Source organism: Nelumbo lutea, chromosome 2 (assembly GCF_056320005.1).
Source record: "Nelumbo lutea isolate HS-2025 chromosome 2, American lotus-T2T, whole genome shotgun sequence".
NCBI classification, from domain to species: domain Eukaryota; kingdom Viridiplantae; phylum Streptophyta; class Magnoliopsida; order Proteales; family Nelumbonaceae; genus Nelumbo; species Nelumbo lutea.
In genome coordinates, this window is record NC_142685.1 from 33,778,361 (window position 1) to 33,799,767 (window position 21,407).

Below are 21,407 nucleotides of genomic sequence, written 5' to 3' on the forward strand. Positions count from 1 at the left end.
ACTTTCTTTTATTTATTTATTTTTTAATTTTGCTACGTGAGGCTATACCACAGGGGGTTGCATGTCCCCATACCGATATCCCCCAATTTAGATAATGACCTTATTTTCCATTGTGAGAAAATAGGTTTGCTAATGTTATGGTGATATAGATTATTTTTTGGAGCAAACAACTTTCTTTTATTTTTTATTTTTGCTACAATGAGGAGTAGCATGCCCCCATACCGATGACTAATTTTTTCCACTAAGACAATGGATTTGCTAATGTGGTGGTGATATGGATTCTTATTTGGGCAAAAGGCCTTCTTTTATTTATTTATTTATTTTTATTTTTGATATATAGGACTACACAACGGGGTAGCATGCCCCCATACTAATATCCTCCAACTTGGTAATGACTCTTTTTTTCCATCGGAAGAAAGTAAATTTGCTAATGTGGTGATGATGTAGATTCTTATTGGGGCAAACAACTTTCTTTTATTTATTTATTTTTTTATCCTTTTACATGGGCTACCAAACCTAGATAATGACATCCCCAACCTAGATAATGACATTTTTTCTTTTCCATCAAGAGATAATGATTTGCTAAAAGTGGTGGTGATGTGAATTCTTATTGGGGCAAACAACTTTCTTTTATTTATTTATTTTTTATTTTTGCTATATGGGGCTACACAATAGGGGGTAAGACACCCTCATTCCAATATCCCCTAACCTTGGTAATGATTCATTTTTCCACTAAGAGAAAATGGATTTGCTAATGTGATGGTGATATGGATTCTTATTGGGGCAAAAAAAATTATTTTATTTATTTATTTATTTTTATTTTTTCTACATGGGTCTATATAACAAGGGGTAGCACACACCCATATTGATATCCTCCAACATGAGTAGACCTTTTTCCACTAGGAAAAAGTGAATTTACTAATGTGGTGGTGATATTGATTCATATTAGAGTAAATAGCTTTATTTATTTATTTTATTTTTGTTTTTGCTATATGGGGCTAGATAGAGGTGTAAAGTGGGTTGTGTCATAACAGCATAACATGATTTTGCTGAGTTGCCTATGCCTTAACGGGTAGTGTCATGCTGATATGTGGGCCTAAGTGGGCCATGCTTTCTTGGCCTGAAATCCCTAAAAGGTCAGGCCTAGCATGGTCCATGGCATGAACCCAGGCAAGCCCATGCTGGACCAGCCGTGTCACATGCTTGGTCTGGGTTAGGCTATATGTAGGGCCAAGTCTTTTTTTTTTTTTGTTTATTTTTTGCTAAGTCCATAGATGATACAATGTTTGGGAAAAATAAAAATTTAACAAAAAGCACTTAGTACGACATAGACAACAAATTGAAAAGAAAATTTTAGAAATTTTATTTCATTTGAAATGAATTAATACAAAGTAAAAAAATAAATTAAAAAAACAATGGAATATTAGAATTGGAATAAAATATAAACAATATAATAAAGTTGAAAATATAAATTTACAATGGTATTGAAAAAATTAACAAATAAGCAACAACTTTTAAATAAAATTTAAAAAACAAAATTTACAATAATTTTAAAATGCTATACAATTACTGAGTATGCAAAAATATTGATTTCATTATTTTCTTCAAGTTCCACCTCCATCTCCTTAAACTTGATCTACATCATTTGTTTTTGGTGAAACATTAGAAGAAGTGTCATGCCCTCCTTGATCTTATAGTCTATCCTTAGCATCCAACAAATCCTTCAAGCATTTGCACATTTTTAGACTTTCATTGTTCATGTAGTTTTTCTTGTTGTCTAGTACTCTAATACATGTACTAAAATAAAGACTCCAGTGAAACTATAGACACTAGAGGGGTTAGTAAAATTGCATGCCATGGTAGCAAAAGCTAAAAAAAATTTTTCACGTTCACTCCAATCAACTAAAACATCAAAATTATTTAATTCCTTCAAGTTGAGTGAATCTATTAAATTAAAAAATTAGCTTGTAAATATAAAAAGCAAGTTCAATAAATGAACTTGGTGATGAAGTGGTAGTTGATTTTTGCCTTTTATTTGTTAAAGACAAAAAATTTTCTCTTCATCTACTAGAACTAGATGTTTTAGTAGTGAAGGTTATACGTGTACAAGTTTTCCTATATCCAAATAATTGAGATTCATATAAATTATACACTTCAAATAATAACTAAGTTGGGTCATGGGTCAATCCGTTGACCCAATTGTCAAGTCTAATTGGGATTATTTATGCATTGTTAGAAGTTTCCACTCTTTATTTTTTCTATTTAGTCTTTACATTTTATTGTTTACTTTTTAAATTGTTAAATTTTCAAAATTTTTATTTTATATTTGGAATTTTAAAGTTAATTATTTTAATTTTGACATTTTTTCATGTAATTTTTCTTTATCTTTAAAATTTCATTATTTTTTGGGATGACCCGAATTAACCCATGGATTAACCCAAAATTTCATTATTAGGGTCTAACATTTAACAACCCAACCCAAAATTCAACCCGACCTAAAATCAACCCAAAGTACTTTAACCCAACCCAAACCCGACCCACCCAACCCAATTGCCAGGTCTAAGCACAGGCGTATTTGATGCGACCTTGGTTGTAGAAGATTTTTCCTCGGGTTTTCATGTTCAAACTTCAAACTAAGAGCTAGCTAGAACCCACTTCTCAGCCTGACCCAAGTTCAAACAGCTTTTTTGTATTTGACAATATCAAACCAAATAGTAAATAAACAAATAGGAATTATAATCATACTCTTTCCAGTAGGGCATTAGGGGCTGGACATGGAGACTGTGTTTGATTTAAAAGAAAAGGTAAATCTGCTCAAATTTTCCTACCTTTTCATTCTTTTGCCTACCTTTTCCTTTAAACCATACACAGCAGCTTTACAGAGTCTTTTAGACTTGATATGTATGATCTTATTTTTTCGGCTCAATTTAGAAAAAACACAATATAAATACATATAAAATAATACAAAATACAAGATTTTCTAATATATATATATATTTGTACTCCTTCCAAATAGAACCTTCAGAACAGTTAATACAAAAAAATCAATATGATTTTGTTGCTGTAGCCATCATCTTTGTTTAGAGAAACAAAATGTAATACATTGGCAAAACCCCACCATTTCTGTTTCATATGATGATGTCCAGTGTGTTTTTTGTCTTTTTCACATGATAACTTACATAGAAGCATAGAAAAGCAGCGGTCTACTCCAATTGGACCGACTAGGAAAGTATGAATCATCTTGCAACAAACTCCAACAAATTTATATTTAAAAAATCAAGTCATCGGTTTACCTTGATTCCTGAATTGCAGATTCAAGTGTATAAAAAAGAATCAGGACTCACTATCAAATTAATGTCATCATCTATTGGGACTGTGCAAAATAATGTTACTATAAATCTGAAACCACAGCCAAAAATGCTCTGGACCTCAGAATTTTTGGCACCATGAATCTCTTAGATGGGGCACACCGTAAACATTACATTAACAGGTGGGTTCTAATTCTTTGTTACATGGTTTCTAGCTTTACAAGGTGAGCCCCACCCATCCAGTCTATAAGCAATGTTTGGTGAGAATCTTAGAAAGTCCAAAATAGCAATCAGCTAAAAATATAGCTATCCACTTAAGATTCTTTCAGTGATTTTTCCAAAAGCAGTTTTGTGGCATCTCTAACCAGGATGATGGGCCAATTTCTTTACTCTATTTCCAAGTTGATTGTGAAAAGTTAATCTCTACAATTAATACAAAAAATGCTTAGATTCTATTTTTTTTTTTTCATGCACATGTGGTGAAGGAGATCAAATTACCGATTTGTTAATTAGCTCTTTATCGAAGATTGACTGACATAAATTGGGATAGGAGTGAACAAGTTGTTCTAGGGCTCATTTCGCCCAGTGTTGGCCACAGCTATATAGGGCCTTGAGAAGGAGTTAGACCTGGCAATTGGGTTGGGTGGGTCAGGTTCAGGTTGGGTTAGACTTTGTTAATTATCAAATGCTATACCCTAATCCTAAATGTTTGGGTTAGGGTTGATCCATGGGTCAATTCGGGTGATCCCAAAAATAACTGAAATTTAAAAAATAAAAAAAAACTACAAAAATATCAAAATTAAAGGAATTAACTTTAAAATTTCAAATATAAAATAAGAAAACTTGAACAGTTAACAATTTAAAGAGTAAAGACTAATAGAAAAAAAAATTAAAGAGTGGAAATTTCTAATAATGCATAAATAGTCCCAATTAGACTTGACAATCGGGTCAACGGGTTGGCCCATGACCCAACCCAACCCAACCCAGCTTCTCGGGTCGGGTTGGGTCGGTCATTCTCGCATTGAGGTAGCTAAATATGATACCCTTACACTGGTGCTCATTTGTCAAAATGGGTTTACATAATCAACTAAAAGCAGAATTTAGAACCATAGAAATTGCCTAATTTAAAAGAGTTGGATCTCTCGCAAACAAAAGTTCTATTTACATAAGATTCATTTGTACATTTAAAATATCTTCCATACATTTTATACTACTATAAATAAATATATATATATATATATACACACACACACTATAAAAAGTACGAATAGGCTCTGCCCCATTTTTGAAATAGGGTCCTTATCTATTATGAGGGTAGAAAATATAATTTGAATACTATTATTTATTACATTTAATTCACTCTCATTAAATTCCATTTAAGGTATTAACTCTCATTCACCCTCATTTAGCCATACATTTAAAACATTTTTATTTCTTTTAATTACTAAATTTCATTAATTAAATCTATACATAAATAATTCTAATAACATAGAAACTTGTACTTTCGAAATTGACTTAGAAAAGCAGTATTTTTATGTGGTGGTAAGAAATTAAACAATTTTGGGTCAAATAGGCCAACCCATGTTGCCACAATTAAATAAAAAAAATTAAAACTTGATAAAATGCAAAAAATATAGAAATTAAAGAAAATTTTGGAAACATCTTTAATATCATATATTCATCATATTAGACATGAATAAGTATGATAAATAAGAAATACTTTAATTAATGATGAAAATGGAATATAAAATTTAAAACCATTTGGAAATAAAATTATTTTCCTATTCTCTCTAATTAAGTGTAATATCTAAGGTATATTCTCTCATTAAATCCTATATTTAAGATATATTTTCTCATCATTAAATTCTAGTAATTAAATCCATAACATTGATTTTAATAATATAAAAATAATAATTTTAAAAAAATAATTTGAAAATAAAACCATTTTCTCCCCTCCTAGTGGTGGATAAACAATTCAACCATTTGGATCAAATGGGTTAACCAATATTTCCATAATTAAATAATAAACAAATCAAAATAAATAATATATAAAAACACAAAAAAAGGAATCGAGCATATCACTAATATTATATATTCATTATACTAAATAAAATTAAGTATGAAATGTAAGAAACATTTTTATTAACGATGAATAATAAATATTTAAGAAAAGATAAAACACAAAAAATGAAAAGTATATAATTTTGTTGAAAACATTTGGGAGCATTTTCTAATGTTGTATATTCATCATATTAAATAAAAAATTATTAAAATAAAAATTATTTTTATTTATAATAAAAATGAAATACAAAATTAAATTTATAGAAACATGAGAGAAAATCCCCATGCTTTTATGGTATGTAGAGATTTTGCTTGCAGAAAATCCTGTCCCATTTTGAAACAGCTCCAATATGGTGGAGGCCCGGTTTCAGTCGCTGTATTACAGTTTGAATGTTTGTGAGTACAATCAACCTGTGGATTCTCGCCCACAGGTTCAGCCACCCACCCTTTGCCCCCCTTTAACTGAGATGCCGTACAGTGCCGACTAAATATAGAAATAAAAAATAATGAAGTTGATTAGACATTCAGGATTTTTTTAAAGTAGAATATATAATAGATTTCTTCAAATCAATTAACCATACAAAAGCAGATTTGCATTTTTAAAAGTCTTCAGCAACTGACCATTCAATTCCAATTCTTTATATGGCAACCAATGGCAATAAGGGAATCTTTTGATGGATGATTCCACAGTCCACACGGATAGAGGTCTTTTTATTTTTTATTTTTGTATTTTTTAGTATTGGCAGGTAGTTTGGTAACAAGTTTACTTTCTAATATTCAAAATTTCAAATGCTTTCTCCAAGAACATAAATGTTTTAATTATTTATCACTACAAAGTTGGGAATCTAGTTAGATAAGGGGCCAAACTATCAACGGAAATAGAATGATTTCAATTATTCCATATATTAAGTATTTACATTGCAGGAATAAGTTATGTAGATATGGGAACAAGAAAAAAATGTCTAGGGTCTTCAATCTTGCCATGTTTGGGGCTGCAATTGGATCGGATTTAATTCAATTAGAATTCGAATTTAATTTGTTTGTGTCAGATTTAAAAACCCATGTAATTATAATCGGATCTAATAAAACACGATATGTTTATTAATCAGATTGAATTCCGATATTGTTTGACCTGATCCACTTAGATTTGATTATATATACAATACTATTTTTTAGCATTAAAAAAACCATCAGAATTAAATTTACTTGTATTTGTTTATATTCTTATTTATAATATATACTGTTTTTTTTATCTATTTTTATAAATTTATTTTAATTATATAAATATTTACTAATATTTTAATCAAATGGAATTCAGATCAGATATCTAAATATCCAAATAAATTGAATTCATATACATGCTTTGCATATATGTTAGGTATAGGGTCAGATTAATGGGATCTTTGGATCCTTATCGGATTGGGATAACCCATATCCAAATTTGGTCAGATTTGTTTATTGCCCTACACGTTTAATTTTGTGTGGATCAGTACCAACCATCAGATGGATGTCATATTTTATTAACTAGACATTAAGGTGGTGTTTGGTTTTATTATCATTTTTTTCCATTGTAATAGTGTACTATTTTCCCAAGATGATAATGTTTTTGTTTGATTCCATTGCTGCTGCCATGTAAGCCATTTTCTAAAAAAAAGCAATGGTTGTTTATTTATTATTCTTTCTTAGTAGTGTTTTTTGTTCTCTTCCCCCGTTACTTCTTAAGTCTTATCTCTTAGGTGATATGATAAGATATCAATTGGCCTTGGTTCTTCCTTGTTCCATTTCCTGAAAGAGAGAATGGTGGGATTGTTTGTTAGAGAATAGAAAGAAAATAGATATAAAACATAGAAATTAAACGATCAAATAGGGCCTACCACTGGTTGTTTGCAGGTTCGGTGGGTTATTGTTGCTAGTAATGACAGGTAGAATGAGAAACACCATTCTTAACATTTTCTTGGCACTTGCTTTCTTGATTTTCTAGGCATAGATGCCTATTTCTTTTTTTTTTTTTTTGAAATTTTTTTAGAAAAAAAATGTCTAACCAAATAAGCATTTTGCCTACTAAAGTTGAAACACTAATTGGCAGCATCACATGTCACCATCTCATAGAAAATGACAATTAATCGTCCCAAACACCACCTAAGAAAGGAGCTTGAACATGATCAAAATTATGTATTGACCTATATTAATTCTTCCAGCAATGGAGGGACTTCCTCCACTAATTCAAAGTTTCTGAAAAAGTTCAAACCATCACAAGTTACCTCCATGTGGAATTGTGGATTCTTCTCCATTATTTTTTTACTCCAATCAAATCCAGGTTTCCTTTTTTAGATGAGGTATTCCTCAAAAGATCTTGAGCATCCATAGTTTCTGCGGCAGCCCAATCCCTTCTCCATACTTGTGATAATTCCCATAGACCCTACACAGGAGTTCTCTCTCCCTCTTCCTCGTTATCAAATACAACGATCAAATCAGACCTAAATGAAAATAGACTCACAGATTGAAATAGTGGAAATGAAATGATCAAATATGTGACGAAGAGTACGGGTGCTAAACAACCAGTAATCAAAATCGAATTCAAGTCAATCGGTTAATTGGTTGATTGGTTCGGTTTGTTGTTTTTTTTTGGATTTTTAGTTTTGACAATATATATCATAAAAATAAATATATATATATATATATATATATATATATATATATATATATATATATATATATATATATATATATATATATATATATATATCGATCGGTTTGATTAACTGTCGATTTTCTATATTAATTAACTGAACTGATCAATTCAATTAACCGATTTTTTGATTTAGTTTCGGTCATTTTTTCAGTCGGTTTGATTTTTCCTTTTTTTTACTCACCCCTAACGAAGAGGAGTTGAGAACCTAACAGAGATGATAGATCTTTACTTGAAGACGATGAACTAGAGAACAAATCGATTGCCCACAACCTGTAATTAAAATCACTTTAGATTTGTGTTGGTTGGTTCGGTCAGTTAAGGATATTTTTGTCTCGTTAGACTTAACTTTAAAAGATTAAGTTGTGGAAACTTAGGATACATTTAAGTAGTTTCTTAAATATATAGGGTATATATAAGTAATTAATGATAATGCCATTTGGCCTGAACACTATCGGGGGGGCTCTTGATAGTTTGAATAAGCAACATAGATGATTGTTTTATAGGAATTGGGCTCCAACCCTGTGGCCCCGATTAGCCCAATAGAGTATTTTACTATGCATATTCATTTTTTCAATCCTGCTGGCCTAAGTGATGATGGGGCCTTACCCATGAGCCCAAGAGGCTACTTTAGCTCTGTTATAAAGTAAGTAGTTCCACATTTTCATGGTTGATGCTATATATTGTACCTACATTTTAAAGGGATCAAAAGTTTTTCCTTTTCGTACCATATATCTTTTGTTTGAAAACACTAACTTATCTTTGGCACATTTTCAATTGATCTTAGTTTACACGGTTTCTTATTTGCAAATTTTATATGAACTTAAAAGTTGTTTGCTTAACTTACTAGATAATAACAAAATCAGCTTGTGTTTGTGGGGATTCCATGAAATGATGGAATTAAGGTGGTTTGATCTAACATATTTGATTTTATAATCAACATTTAGTTAAGCATAGACTTTTTGCTTATTTATTTTCTTTTCTCTCCAATCACTGATGCACTTTGTGTTAAACATAGACATTCTACAAAAATGTAGAGTGCAAAGCATTGCATTTTGTATTATTTTGTATGTATCTGTATTCTATATATTTGTATTTGTACTCTTACCAAAAGAGAGCAAATACAAATATGTGCACTACAAAACCTTTTGTATAGGATTTCTAAACCTTGTATTTGCATTATACATATTTGTATTTGTACTTTCCAAAATGGAGCCTAATGCTGTGTTTATACAAATTTATTTTCATGTACTGATGCAAAACTATGAGTGTAAATGATTTGGGTGTAAATTTTGATTTATTTTTATTTCAAATTTTATCCTATTTTGTTGGATTACAGTACAAATGAAGTAAAATAAGACCCAAGCAGAATAAAGTAAAACCCAAAACAAAATCAAATCAGAATTTTGCATTCTTTTCAGTTGCACTCTCATGCATTTCTACTAGTGCAAATAAAATTGCATTGCAACCAAATGCAACATAGGAGGTTTTATTTGTTTGCAGTGCAATTTCATTTGTATTAATACACATGCATGGGAGTGCAAATGAGAAGAAGGAAAAATTTGGTTGCCTTTTGCTTCGGATAAGGGAGAACTTAATTAAAAAGCATAAAAAAAAAGGAAAACTTAAAATATAATCCATGAAGGGTTTCAAACTTCCAGAGTGTCTTGTCAACCACTCCTTAAAAATTAAGGTTGATGTGCTCAGTGGGGTTCAATAAACCATCCTCATTTCTCCTCAAATGCATCTCACATGCTTTCAATTATTTGTTTTAAATCTAAAGGGTGAGGATGGTTTATTTAACCCCACTGAGCACATCAACCTTAATTTTTAAGGAGTGGTTGACAAGACATTCTTATTATGCATCTCTCTCTAAGGAATTGTAAGGGATCATTGAACTATGCTTCAGAAAGCTATACAAATGGATTATTTCTTTGTGTTCAAGCTAACAACCATGTCTTATATCAAATCCATTATTAATTTATAGATGTTGAAAATGGATCTTAACAACCATAGGATAGGGTCCATGGTTCAACTAACAAGCTTCTTTTAGACAACCCAAGATCCAAGAGTTTGACAGAAGTAGTTGTCATGATTCACCCACTCGAATTCTATCTGATGAAATTAATAAGACATCAGTTTGACAGAAGCAGCTGTGATGGCACAAGGTTTTTGTTTTGGCTGATGCGCATGCAGTGTTTGTTCCTGTGTTTTAATTTTCATTAATGAATGTAATGGTATTCTTAATTGACAGCATAGAGACAATGATTTTCTTAATCTTACTTAATTTCATTGCTGGCTTAATTCTCAAAACTTTATGTAGAATTTTGAGTCCCACAAGATTGCTGAATTTAAGGCTTAAAATCCACTACCGTCCCTTTTCCAACGTCTTTTCCAGTGTGAATTTGAACTCAAACAATTGGATTTGTAGACTTTTGGAATTGGCCTTCGTTGATTCCATTCAATTCCATTTCCAATGTAGATAGGGCACATAGAAACTCAATAGCAGGGTTTTTAAAAGACCTGGACAACAAATCGGTCAGGGGCTCGCTTTCCAGGTTGAACAGTCCCATCATTTGAATCAAACAGACGATCTGTTCTGAGAAAAAAATTAAAAAATAAAACCAGTCAAATTATTAAACGGTTTGACCACCCAGGTCAGCGGTTTGCTGACCAAATCAACAGTTTTGGGAAAGTAACGGTTCTAGAATAAATGGAACCAGTCACCTGACCGATTCCCACTTTTTCTGGTCCAACCATCCAATCCGGTCCGGTCTTGAAAACCATGCTTAATAGTTTATTACAAATGATACTTTTTCCTGTCTTTTTCACGGGGATATGCGTTATAGAAAAATGGAATACAACCAAAGAAGCTTGTATGATTAAGTACTTAAACAATGAATTTTAGTAATAATAAAATATATAAGAACCTGAAAATTTAGAAAATAATTAAATACACCACTTTTATAGTCACAGACTCAGATGCTATCAAATTTATATGTTTATTTTAAAACTTGAGAATAGAATAGTATGTATACATAAATATATTTTTATTGAAAACAAAATAAAAAGGAAAATGGAAGTTAAAGGAAAGAGAATAAGAGGAAGGCAATAACCATATGGTAAATTAGATTAAATTTAAGGTTGTGTTTGGCACCATTGCATTTTTCTACCTGAGACATTTTGGGTTGATCAATATAAATTAGTGAGAAAGACAATTTTTTTTTACCTGAAACCTTTTGGTTTGATCAATACAAATTGTACTTTTTACAAATAACATCAAAGTTTCTACTATATATACATCAACGATCACTCACACATGCATTCTTCTAACTAAAGTTACTTTCATATATGATGTGATAAGACATATTTCTCACTAATTTGTATTGATCAATCCAAAACGTTTTAGGTAAAAATAGAAATGGTACCAAACACAACCTAAGAACATGAAGTCATGTCGGAAAGAAAGATCTTGGGTCTATAATTGTTGATGCCTAATCTAGAGGCAATGGTAGAATTGGAAAGCTGGGTTGAAGACCTTGGAAAAAGCGTATCACTTGAGATCATGAACAATTGTAAGAGGCCTTTTGGGGGTAGAGACCCTATTGGTCGATGGTCAAATTAATAGTCAAAAAGTCAGCCCCCATTGACATTTGAAAAGTTTTATTATGAGACTAAGAAGAAATATACGATAATGACTTGTATAACACCAACGCCCCATGACCCACTTAAAATCTGAAATTGAAATGGAATAATGAGAATTTGCATGGCTCAATATGATAAATATTTCCGCTGATAACTAAAGGGATCATCCAAATCATTATTCTCTTTTCCAATTTGGGGTTGGACCAGGTTGGTAGATTGGAGTTCTTAATTATTTACTGACTACAACACATTATTAGCTAGTCACATTAATCCAGCCACACGCCACACATTGATAACATTAGTTGTACGTTACATCACCGGTATTCATGATGTGCAGATGGTTGATTATGGCCAACAATGTGTTATGATTAGTAGATTCGGGCTCACTAGATTGTGGAGGAGGAAATCAGGGAAATGAATCAAATATATACATAGAATCTTTTCTTCTATCTTTATTCATTCTTGAAGCATGCACTTTAGTTTGTTGATGCATTTCCCCTTTGGGGTGACATCGCTCGATTGGTGCTTTACAATCATGTTTTTTAAAAACGAACCGGTTAGGGGCTTGACTATCGGTTTGAACGGTCTGATCGTTTGACCCGAAAGACTAATCCGTTCTAACAAAAAAATAAAAAAATTAGAAAATGGTCAAAACCATTCGAACGATTGATCAGCTGATTCAGCAGTTTGTTGATCAAAATCAATGATTTTAAGGAAAAAAAACAGTTTTGAAGGAAAACAGAACCGATCAAGTGACCAGTTCCCAATATGTTCGATCCAATCCGATTTTGAAGACCATGTTACAAACCTTAGTTTCTTTCTAGAGTGAAAATATTTTAATCCCATCTTTTTTATTTTAATTACTCAAAAATGTTATAATTAAGTTGTTGTTATGATAATGTCTTACAAAAGGGTAACGCTGTAACAGCATAAAAAGGATATTAGGTCCTCTACAGTTCTATTCATAATATTGCACATATCATAATACATTGTCATGAAGAGAATTGAATGGGGAAATAGGATTCATGTGGGACAAGGCTTAGATGATGACATGACATCAAGCTCCATACATATGATATGTGAGTTCCATACACTTAAGCTTCACATGAATGGTTCAACATCTTCTGGTTACCGTAGGGGACTCAAAATCCCTGAAAAGATAATACATGATTGACAGCTTGGATTGAGTTCCTTACATATGTTTTCTGGTTTTCTCTCTTTGCATGAAAGATGATGTACCACCTAACTTTCTTCTCTTTTTAAATGTCAATGTTAATTCCATTTATTCACAATAATGCACCAGCAGCTAGCGGTGATCCAAACAGCTTCCGCCCTTTTAAATTGTAGCTATAATTGCCTTGTACGGTGGGTGATAAAAAGGTTATGCCTAGTTGCTTTTAACATCTACCATGAAAAGCAATCCCACCAAACAACTTGATAAGAGTCAAAAGTTTTGTCGATGGTGATCTCCTTTTCTTCAAAAGAGAGAGTATTGATGTGGTGTACGTTTAGCATCATACTAGGCCGGAGTTGAGCTTAACATTTATCAAAATTTGAATGGATTCAACCCGAAGCCCAGGCCCAAAAGAATATTAAGCCAAATCCAAAGCCCGGCCTGCAAATAGGTCTACAGGTGGCCGAGAATGTTATGTTAAGCGCACTAATAAATTTCCCCGACAAGGAATTGCTTTAAAATGATAGTCAAATCTAAGAATGTTTTAAAACCAGGCCTAGCTTAGATGTAGAATTGCTTTTCTGTATGGGTCAACAGATCAACGATTTAACCATCGTGATCAATGGAAAAAATAAACCGATAAGTCATATATATATATATATATATATATATATATATATATATATATTGGGGTAAAAGTCTTCCTTTGAATATTATAATTATATTTGTATATAATTATCATAGATAAACAACATGGGTAAGAGTCGTTTTGATGGCCTCCGCTTATGTTGCAATCATGGTATCATCGTCCTGGGGGTGGAAAGTGACAATAAATGTTTAATTGACATTTTTCTTGAAAACTTTTTCATTTCTTTGAGAATGATTCATATTCTTCGTGACATTAAGAAGATAGACACTTCAAAACGTAATAGATATGTTCAGTGCTGGAGCCAGGAATTTTCTTTTGGGGCAATCAAGTTGAACAAGAAAACGAGATAGGGAATACATGAGCTAGGGTTTGGAGAAAAATGAGAATTATAGTTTTTCTTTTTTAAGAAAAAGATAAACATTTTTTTTGTTAATTTTAGGAATTCAAGGAGTATGACAGAATGACCCTTAACATTTTAGTGGGATATTGAAGTTTCGGAGTTTGGCTTCGGTCAGTGTAAGCCCGTTCTAACATCGCTTGAACAGCCTCTTCCAATCTTCCATTTAGAATATCTTCCTATGAAATAAAGTACATAAATATGGAGATATTCACAATGTAATGCTATAAATGCTATTCGAATGGGCGTTGCACTGGCCAAAGCCAAACTCGGAGTTTTTTTTTGGAAGGGGGGTGGGTGGGTGGTGGAAGTTGAACAAGAAAATGATTATTCTTTAAAAATAGTTATTAATAATTGAATATAAGATGTGGGCCTGTAATTGTGGGCTTTATCCACACATTTTAGGCTAAATTGACAATATCAAAACGAAAAAAAAGCCAAGTCCAAGCTCACCACCTTAAACTCCTTCGGAGCAAAAGACCAACTAATATTATCTTTAGATGAAGTCTAGGAACTTAGAATTTCCTGGAAGATAGACTAAAGAGGCAGACCTTACTCTCTGATCAATAGGTAGAACTCAGCAAATTGCTAAACAAGTTCAGGATTATCTAGCCAAACTGTCTCGAGTATAGATTAATTGTTTAATTAAACCAATAGATCATCCCGACTCGATCAATAGATCAGCACAATTCGATCTGAGATGGGTCGGTTTTTAAAGTTGGTCGGTCAGTTTTGATTTAGAAAAATGCATAATCCGACCGGTCAGTTCGGTTTCGATTTTTGAGTTTACAAACCCAGATAATCCGAACTAACCAAAAGAAAGGGAGTGGAATTGTCTCCTACTCTCTCTTTCCTCAATGTTCCAGTTAGCTGTCTTTATGATTACAAAAGAAGTCAAATTTCATTAAATTGTTGTATTTTACTCACAATAAATGGATAAATGGGTAAAAGACAACTTTTATTTCTCCACCAACATGTTCTTTTACAGTTTTACTTTTCCTCTTCCCAATGTTTTAAAAATCAATCCGAATCGGAAACCGTTGTGATTACCAGTTTTTGGGTCGATTAAAATATAAGAAAAAAATTAAAAAACAATTAAAATAAAAATGGTCAAAACCATTGAAAGAATCAAATGGGCCAATGGTTCAATTATTCAGGTCAGCGGATTGTTGACCAATTTAATGATTTTTGGCCAAAGGCTGATTTCAGGATAAAACAGAACCCATCGCCTAGATGGTTCTTGGGCTGAATGGTCCGACCATCCATATCAATGGCAGTTCGAAACCATGATCTTCCCATATTCATAAAAGTTGTGGGGTTCAATAGCCAACTAAGGACAAAATAATTATAAAATCAAATGCTTGAATTTAATATATGTTTGGTTTAGCTTTCATTTATTAAATAAACGTTTGTGCTTGATTTGTCTTCAAAACCTATAAAAGTACTTAATAAACCATTTATGGACAATAGGCGCCACTAGATGCCATTAGGTGCCACATCAGTAGAATAGTGAATAATGCTTCCCCCAACAGTTGGTGCGTACATAAGTCAAAACTCACTTTTGTTAATATCAATGTATATAGATGAATATGATGAGAAAAATGCTGATTTGGCGATAACAAGGGAGCGTTTTGGTAAATGCTTATTATGAAATGCCCATGAAACAAAACACACTCTTAAACTGACCAACCCGACAAAACTGACTGTTGACATTTCAATTTGATTTTCATGTTCATTTGGTAAAAAATTCCAATCCAATTGGGTTGACACAAATCCCATTAATATTTTCGATCAATTAAATTCTTAAATTGGATATAAAAATCCTAATAAAAGATGATCATATAAAAATATGTTAATAAGTTCTTTCAAGCCTGACCAACCTGTCTAAACCCAAATAAGCCTGGCCCAACCTAACTTCAACATGAGTCCAGTCCAAGTTGTGATAGGTTAAGCTCAGGTTGGGCCTGGGGTAATATGCTCAAGTTTGATATCAGGTTAGGCCGGGCCTGAGCCCAAGGTTTAAACTTTTAAGGTTGGGCTTAGGTTGACTCTCAACCTTATCCAATTTACCTGAGTTGCACCCCTATTCATGCATTGCTCCACCATATACTATGTCCTAGTGTTTCTCAAAGTGTATTTTGATATTTCTCCCAAAAATTGCCTTAAAAACTATTTGCAATGTTGATACTCAGACCCTGAAGCGTAAATTCTGCCTTATGTTTTGATTTTCTTTTATTTGTTTTAGAGGAGTAAAATGGGAAATAATGTTTTCAATGTTTAAAATTATAAATATGTCAAAGAGTTTTAGATACACTAGGGGTGTTCATTATATGGTCTAGACCACCAAATCAAGATCAGATTAGCTTTCCACACAGGGCACCCCACATGCACATCTCAGCAGGCATTGGGAACATTTCCCATACTTATCATAGGAAGATGTTCCCAATACACGGGAGAAAGGTGCTGTGAGGCGCCAATATGATCTCCACCAAATCACAATGAATCAAACTGAAACTACCAGTTTGATCTGGCTTAAAAGCAGTTTGGTTTGATTTAAGAATTTCCCAGACTATGTGATACTTTCATTATATTTGTTATTTATATAGGTATATGTGTTACTTGGGCTTTCTGATTGGATTAAACCTGATAAAATGCCCCAAACTATATTAGAAACCTTTCCAAGCCGTACTATTATGGTTTGATTCGATTTGGTTTCTATATAAGAATTTCTCAAATTGTAATCTATTGATTTGGTATGAATACGTACTTCAGCTCTTCATCATTCATCTAACGTATGGGACATGAATCAATCAAAACTTATATTTGTGTGTGAAACTAACATGAACCCATTGTGATGAATTAGCATTCATAAATTTAAAAGTATATAAATTTGATATCAATTTGTATTTAAATAATTGGTTGTTGTATTGTGCCCCTCAACCCTCAAAATTAATGAATGCATATTGTATCAACTAGCTGCATGTGAAAAAAGAGAGAATAGTGACAAATGCATTTGTAAGCGTAAGAGGAGATAGTGGAGAAAGAAAAGTTTATGGACCAAAAGTGTTGGGAGTAATTTGATCATTGACTAATGTTGCATAATGAATAAAAGTTGAGGATAGAATAGGAAATTATATAAATAATAGATATATACTTAAAAAAATAAAAGTTTTACATAGTCCTATTAATTGATTAATAGATTATAAGGATAAGATGGGAAATTTTCTAAATATGAGTAGAAAGGTCAGATCAATGGCTAATTTGGGACATAAAAGAAAGGATAGAATATAAAAATAGATAAAGAATGATATTTAATTTTATTTTAAACATACAAAAGTTTGAATATAGATATATTAATGAATTAACTTATAATATAAGGATAAAATGGAAATTTGTATAAATAGTAGTATTAAGTATTCGAAAGTAGGGCAAAAGGGGATGAACCTGAAACTCTCTCTTTTATATAGAAGTCGCATAGATATTGATACTTTTAAATTTTAAAATGATGCGATCCCCATTTTATAGGGGAGATGACAGAGGTGCATTAGTAATAAACAATCCTAGCAATTTCATAGGTGTCAGCCATTTGTCCACAGAACATGAGCAAGATGCATTTATTCATATTAATTTTTGAAAATTCTAGTGTTGTGGACAAATGGAACAAACCTATGATGTACTTAGCATTGTTTGTTATCAGCAGATCTGACTCATGTTTTTGGGAGAGGCAGCGTTCGAACAAAAAAAAAAAAATGCATATAAAGAAGTGCAAATTTTACTCCAAACAAGAGTGCACATCCTCAGGCTGTTTTGAGTAGGAGTGAATGTAAGACTGAAATGAATTTATAGCTTGTGCTTTGATTCAATTTTGCAGGTATTTTGGTAAGAAATTTGCACCACCAATAGATACATAAACATAAAGGCTGAATTCATTACAAGCAAATGAATGAGACCAAATTAAAAATAGAGACAATTGCAAGCCATTAATTTCATGGATAAGAGGTTTGAAGAAAAGTACTTCGGTTCCTTCATAGAAGGAGGATTTGATAATGAATTAATGATAACATGGATTAGATGGCGGTGTTTTCTAGCTACTTGCTATGGTCCCTCCTCCTTCCGTGAAGGAACCAAACTGCACTTGAGATTGGCTAGAAGTAATTTTCACGAATGTACAATTGATTTGATTGGGCATGGGCCATGATCCATGAACCGTGTGATGTGCGTGCATGGGTCGTTTGCTTGGCTAGCTTATGCTACTATGAGCAAAACCCTAGTTCTTCCACGACTCAAATTGTGGGAGGATGGATAGAGACAAGAGAAAGTAAGCTATTTATAGTTATACAAGTTTGACTCGACCTTGTCAATCAATTGCTCGAGTTTAAAAATTAATGTTCTTAAAATCGACCCGAAATTGGAATTTCTTTTTCATTGGGGTGGTGAACCAACGGTTCAACTATTCACATCAAAATGGTCAATCCATGATACCTTCAGTTAAATAAATATATAAAATGATAATAATGATTATGAAAATTGATCAAAAGCGAAAGGATGGAAAGTTGTTGAAATAAAATACAAAAATATAAAAAAATTATATAATTTCCAAAAAAATTGGGTGTCTTTAATATTATTTATTTATTACATTAAGCAAAATAGATGTGATAAATGAGAATTATTATTATTATTATTACTACTACTACTAAAGAAAAGAAAAAGAGAATAAATGTTTAACTTGTGACCCGTTGATTCAGCAATCCAACTAGCTAAGGGGATTTGGAACAATGGCCGTTTTTCAAAAAACAATGCCACATCAAATCGATATTGGAGTTTCAACAAATGCTCATGTATCTCATTGTTTGGTTCAGCCGATTATTAAAAAAATTGGGCATACTTTGAAAATCGGGACCCTGCCTATGCATGAAACGCCAAATGATTATCGTATGTGGTGTTTACCTGTCAGCACATACATAAAAAACAGTGATGAAAATCACCTTACCAAACAGCATATCGTTGCTCATTGCCTGCGTGGCAGAAACTTTTTTTTTTTTTTTTTTTTGTGAAAAATGGGTCTTGAAAGCATGGGTATTTTTTCTTGAAAATCAGTCCCAAAAAACGCCCACACTGCCAAACATCGCGTAAGACACTACGCCATAAGTAAGTCAATGATTTTTCACAAGAGAACAATTTGGAAAGTGAAACAGACTGGCCTAATGATAGATCAATTGCTCCAACTGGCTGGTTTGACTTTGGATTGAACCCATTAATTTAAATTGCTTTATAACTCAAATAAGTACTAGCAAGTAAACCCATGCAAATGCATCTGGTTGAATATAAATTTGGTTAGTTTTGAATTGGAAAATTTGGTTTTTTGTATTACTTTGGGTCCGGGCCAGGTCTATGTTTAGGGTCAAGTTGGCCCTTAACCCATTTAATTTATAAATAAAGGCTACATTTGGCATTCCTTATTTTAAATAAGGACTTATATCCTTTAATTTAAAATAAAGGAGATGGGAGTTTTTTTTTGTAACTTCATGTATTTTTAATAATTTAATTTAAAATAAATAACCACGTGTGAGAAGCTAGAGGGGGTAGGAGGTCCATGTGAGTGGACCCTTCACTTCCCTTCTTTCCAATATAGATATGGCCGATATTGCTATTTTTAGGTTTCTGTAAGGGGCTAAATAGAAATCTGGTTTGGCTTGGGATGACAAATTTGGGTTTTGGCATCTGTTTGGGTTCAGTAAATTAAAGGGTAAAAAAAAAAAAAAGGTTTAGCTTAAGAATGATTTAAGAGAAAAAGATGGATTTAATTGGGATGCGGTGGGGTGGGAGTGTGTGTGTGGTGGGGGTGGGGAGGCATTACAAACATAGATTATATTAGAGAGACTAAGGGTGAAATTTGTTAAAAATAATTAAGATTCAAGCAAGTTTTAAAGTATCAATATGTATCAGTTCGTATTGGTTGATATATATCGTGCCAATGATTTTCCGATATACCCCTCCAGGGGTTGTATCGGGTCAGACACTGGTTAAGATGGCAGCCAATCCCTCTGAACCAGTATCATGAACCTTCATTCATGAGCATTTTTGTTTGATTCTTATATTTTTAATTTAATTTAAAAACAAATAACCATATGAGTGAGAAATGAGGGGAAAAGGAGGTCCGTGTGGGCTCTAAGGTGAGAGAACTCCTACCTCCCCCCTCCTTTCTCTTTCTAATATAGATATAGATATGGTCATCCTTCCACCATAGATGCCGGGGTGCCACATAGGATGCCAATGTGGAGAAATCCCACATGTTTATCTGCAATCCCAGGTATGGTCTGTTTCCGTGTTGGATATGAATCAAAAACCATCCAATCCAATCTGATAAGAAAGTAGGGTCTGTTTGGTTCACTACTATTTGAATTGGAATCAAAATTGCTTATCCCCCACCTGATTGAGGGTTGGTATTGGGTAAAGAGAAGTAAGGTGGGGGGGGGGGGTGTTTAAGTCACTTGCCTTTTATTTGTTTATTTATTATTCTCTCAGCTGATTGTAATAAGATTCTCATTCTCAATGGGAAATGCCTGACATTTCACCAGGAATGAGAATATAAATCCCATGGCCGGAACCGAGATGGGTCATTCCCGTTCCGGTTCCAGAACCCAGATCCATTCCCGTAAACCAAATGGGCCTTAAATCCCGTGGAAAACGGATTATAGAGAAGGTCAAAAGAAACCAAATCCCCGATCTCGCATTCTCTTTTTCAGTGTCTGGCAGTTGACGGTGGTGGCGTGGTGCTGAGAGCCTGAGACTGACTCGACTGAGATGGCTACCAGAACTGAGATCTTCTGCGACATCCTGGTAGCCATCCTGCTTCCTCCACTGGGTGTCTTCTTCCGGCATGGTTGCAGTGTACATCCCCTCTCTTGAAGAAGTTTTTCATTTGTTTTATTTTAAATAAAGGTGGATTTTCCATTGCGGTTATTGTTACAGGTTGAGTTCTGCATCTGCTTGCTCTTGACTCTGTTGGGTTACATTCCGGGTATCATCTACGCCATATATGCAATCGTGGAAGTGGAGCACGATATGTACCGCATCGATTACTGGCAGCCCATCAATGGCTAACTCCTTCGTTCATCAATCTTCTTCTTTCTATGTATACTGTAATGTAATGTTCTCTTCATACCGTCTATTACTTTTCATGTTCAAACGAAATTTATATATCACATTTCTCTCTTTGTATGATTTGGAATTTGGTCCCAAATTATGAGAAATAGTAACTATGATGAGTGATGACCATGGAATGGATTTCTCTTATGTTTGTCTTTGTTTCGATCATTGCCGATTTTGAGGAATTTGGTTTAGTTGACATGGAGCTCCGGAAACCATCTTCTTATCCACTGCAAATTTAGGATTTATGGGTCGGTGGGTGATCGGATAGGTATGTTGGGTTAAAGGTCTTACTAATAGAAAAAGGAGAAGAATATTTTCATAATACCATATTG

At 32.8% G+C, this 21,407-nt stretch overlaps 1 protein-coding gene across 1 annotated transcript; it reads left to right on the forward strand.

Moving 5' to 3' along the window:
• The first annotated feature begins 20,445 nt into the window (after nucleotides 1-20,445).
• Nucleotides 20,446-21,203, forward strand: LOC148869743 (hydrophobic protein RCI2A-like). The gene is made up of 2 exons (XM_088968230.1): nucleotides 20,446-20,814; nucleotides 20,896-21,203. Exons 1-2 carry the CDS (start codon nucleotides 20,728-20,730, stop codon nucleotides 21,025-21,027), a joined length of 219 nt encoding a protein of 72 aa, XP_088824356.1. The 5' UTR covers nucleotides 20,446-20,727; the 3' UTR covers nucleotides 21,028-21,203.
• The last annotated feature ends 204 nt before the right edge of the window (nucleotides 21,204-21,407 follow it).

What these genes read in the sequence shown, in the direction of transcription:
- LOC148869743 (XM_088968230.1), top strand. Translation starts at nt 20,728, where the DNA reads ATGGCTACCAGAACTGAGATCTTCTGCGACATCCTGGTAGCCATCCTG. An exon ending in TCTTCCGGCATGGTTGCAGT is followed by an intron (nt 20,815 to 20,895) that starts GTACATCCCCTC and finishes TTATTGTTACAG; the next exon opens with GTTGAGTTCTGCATCTGCTT.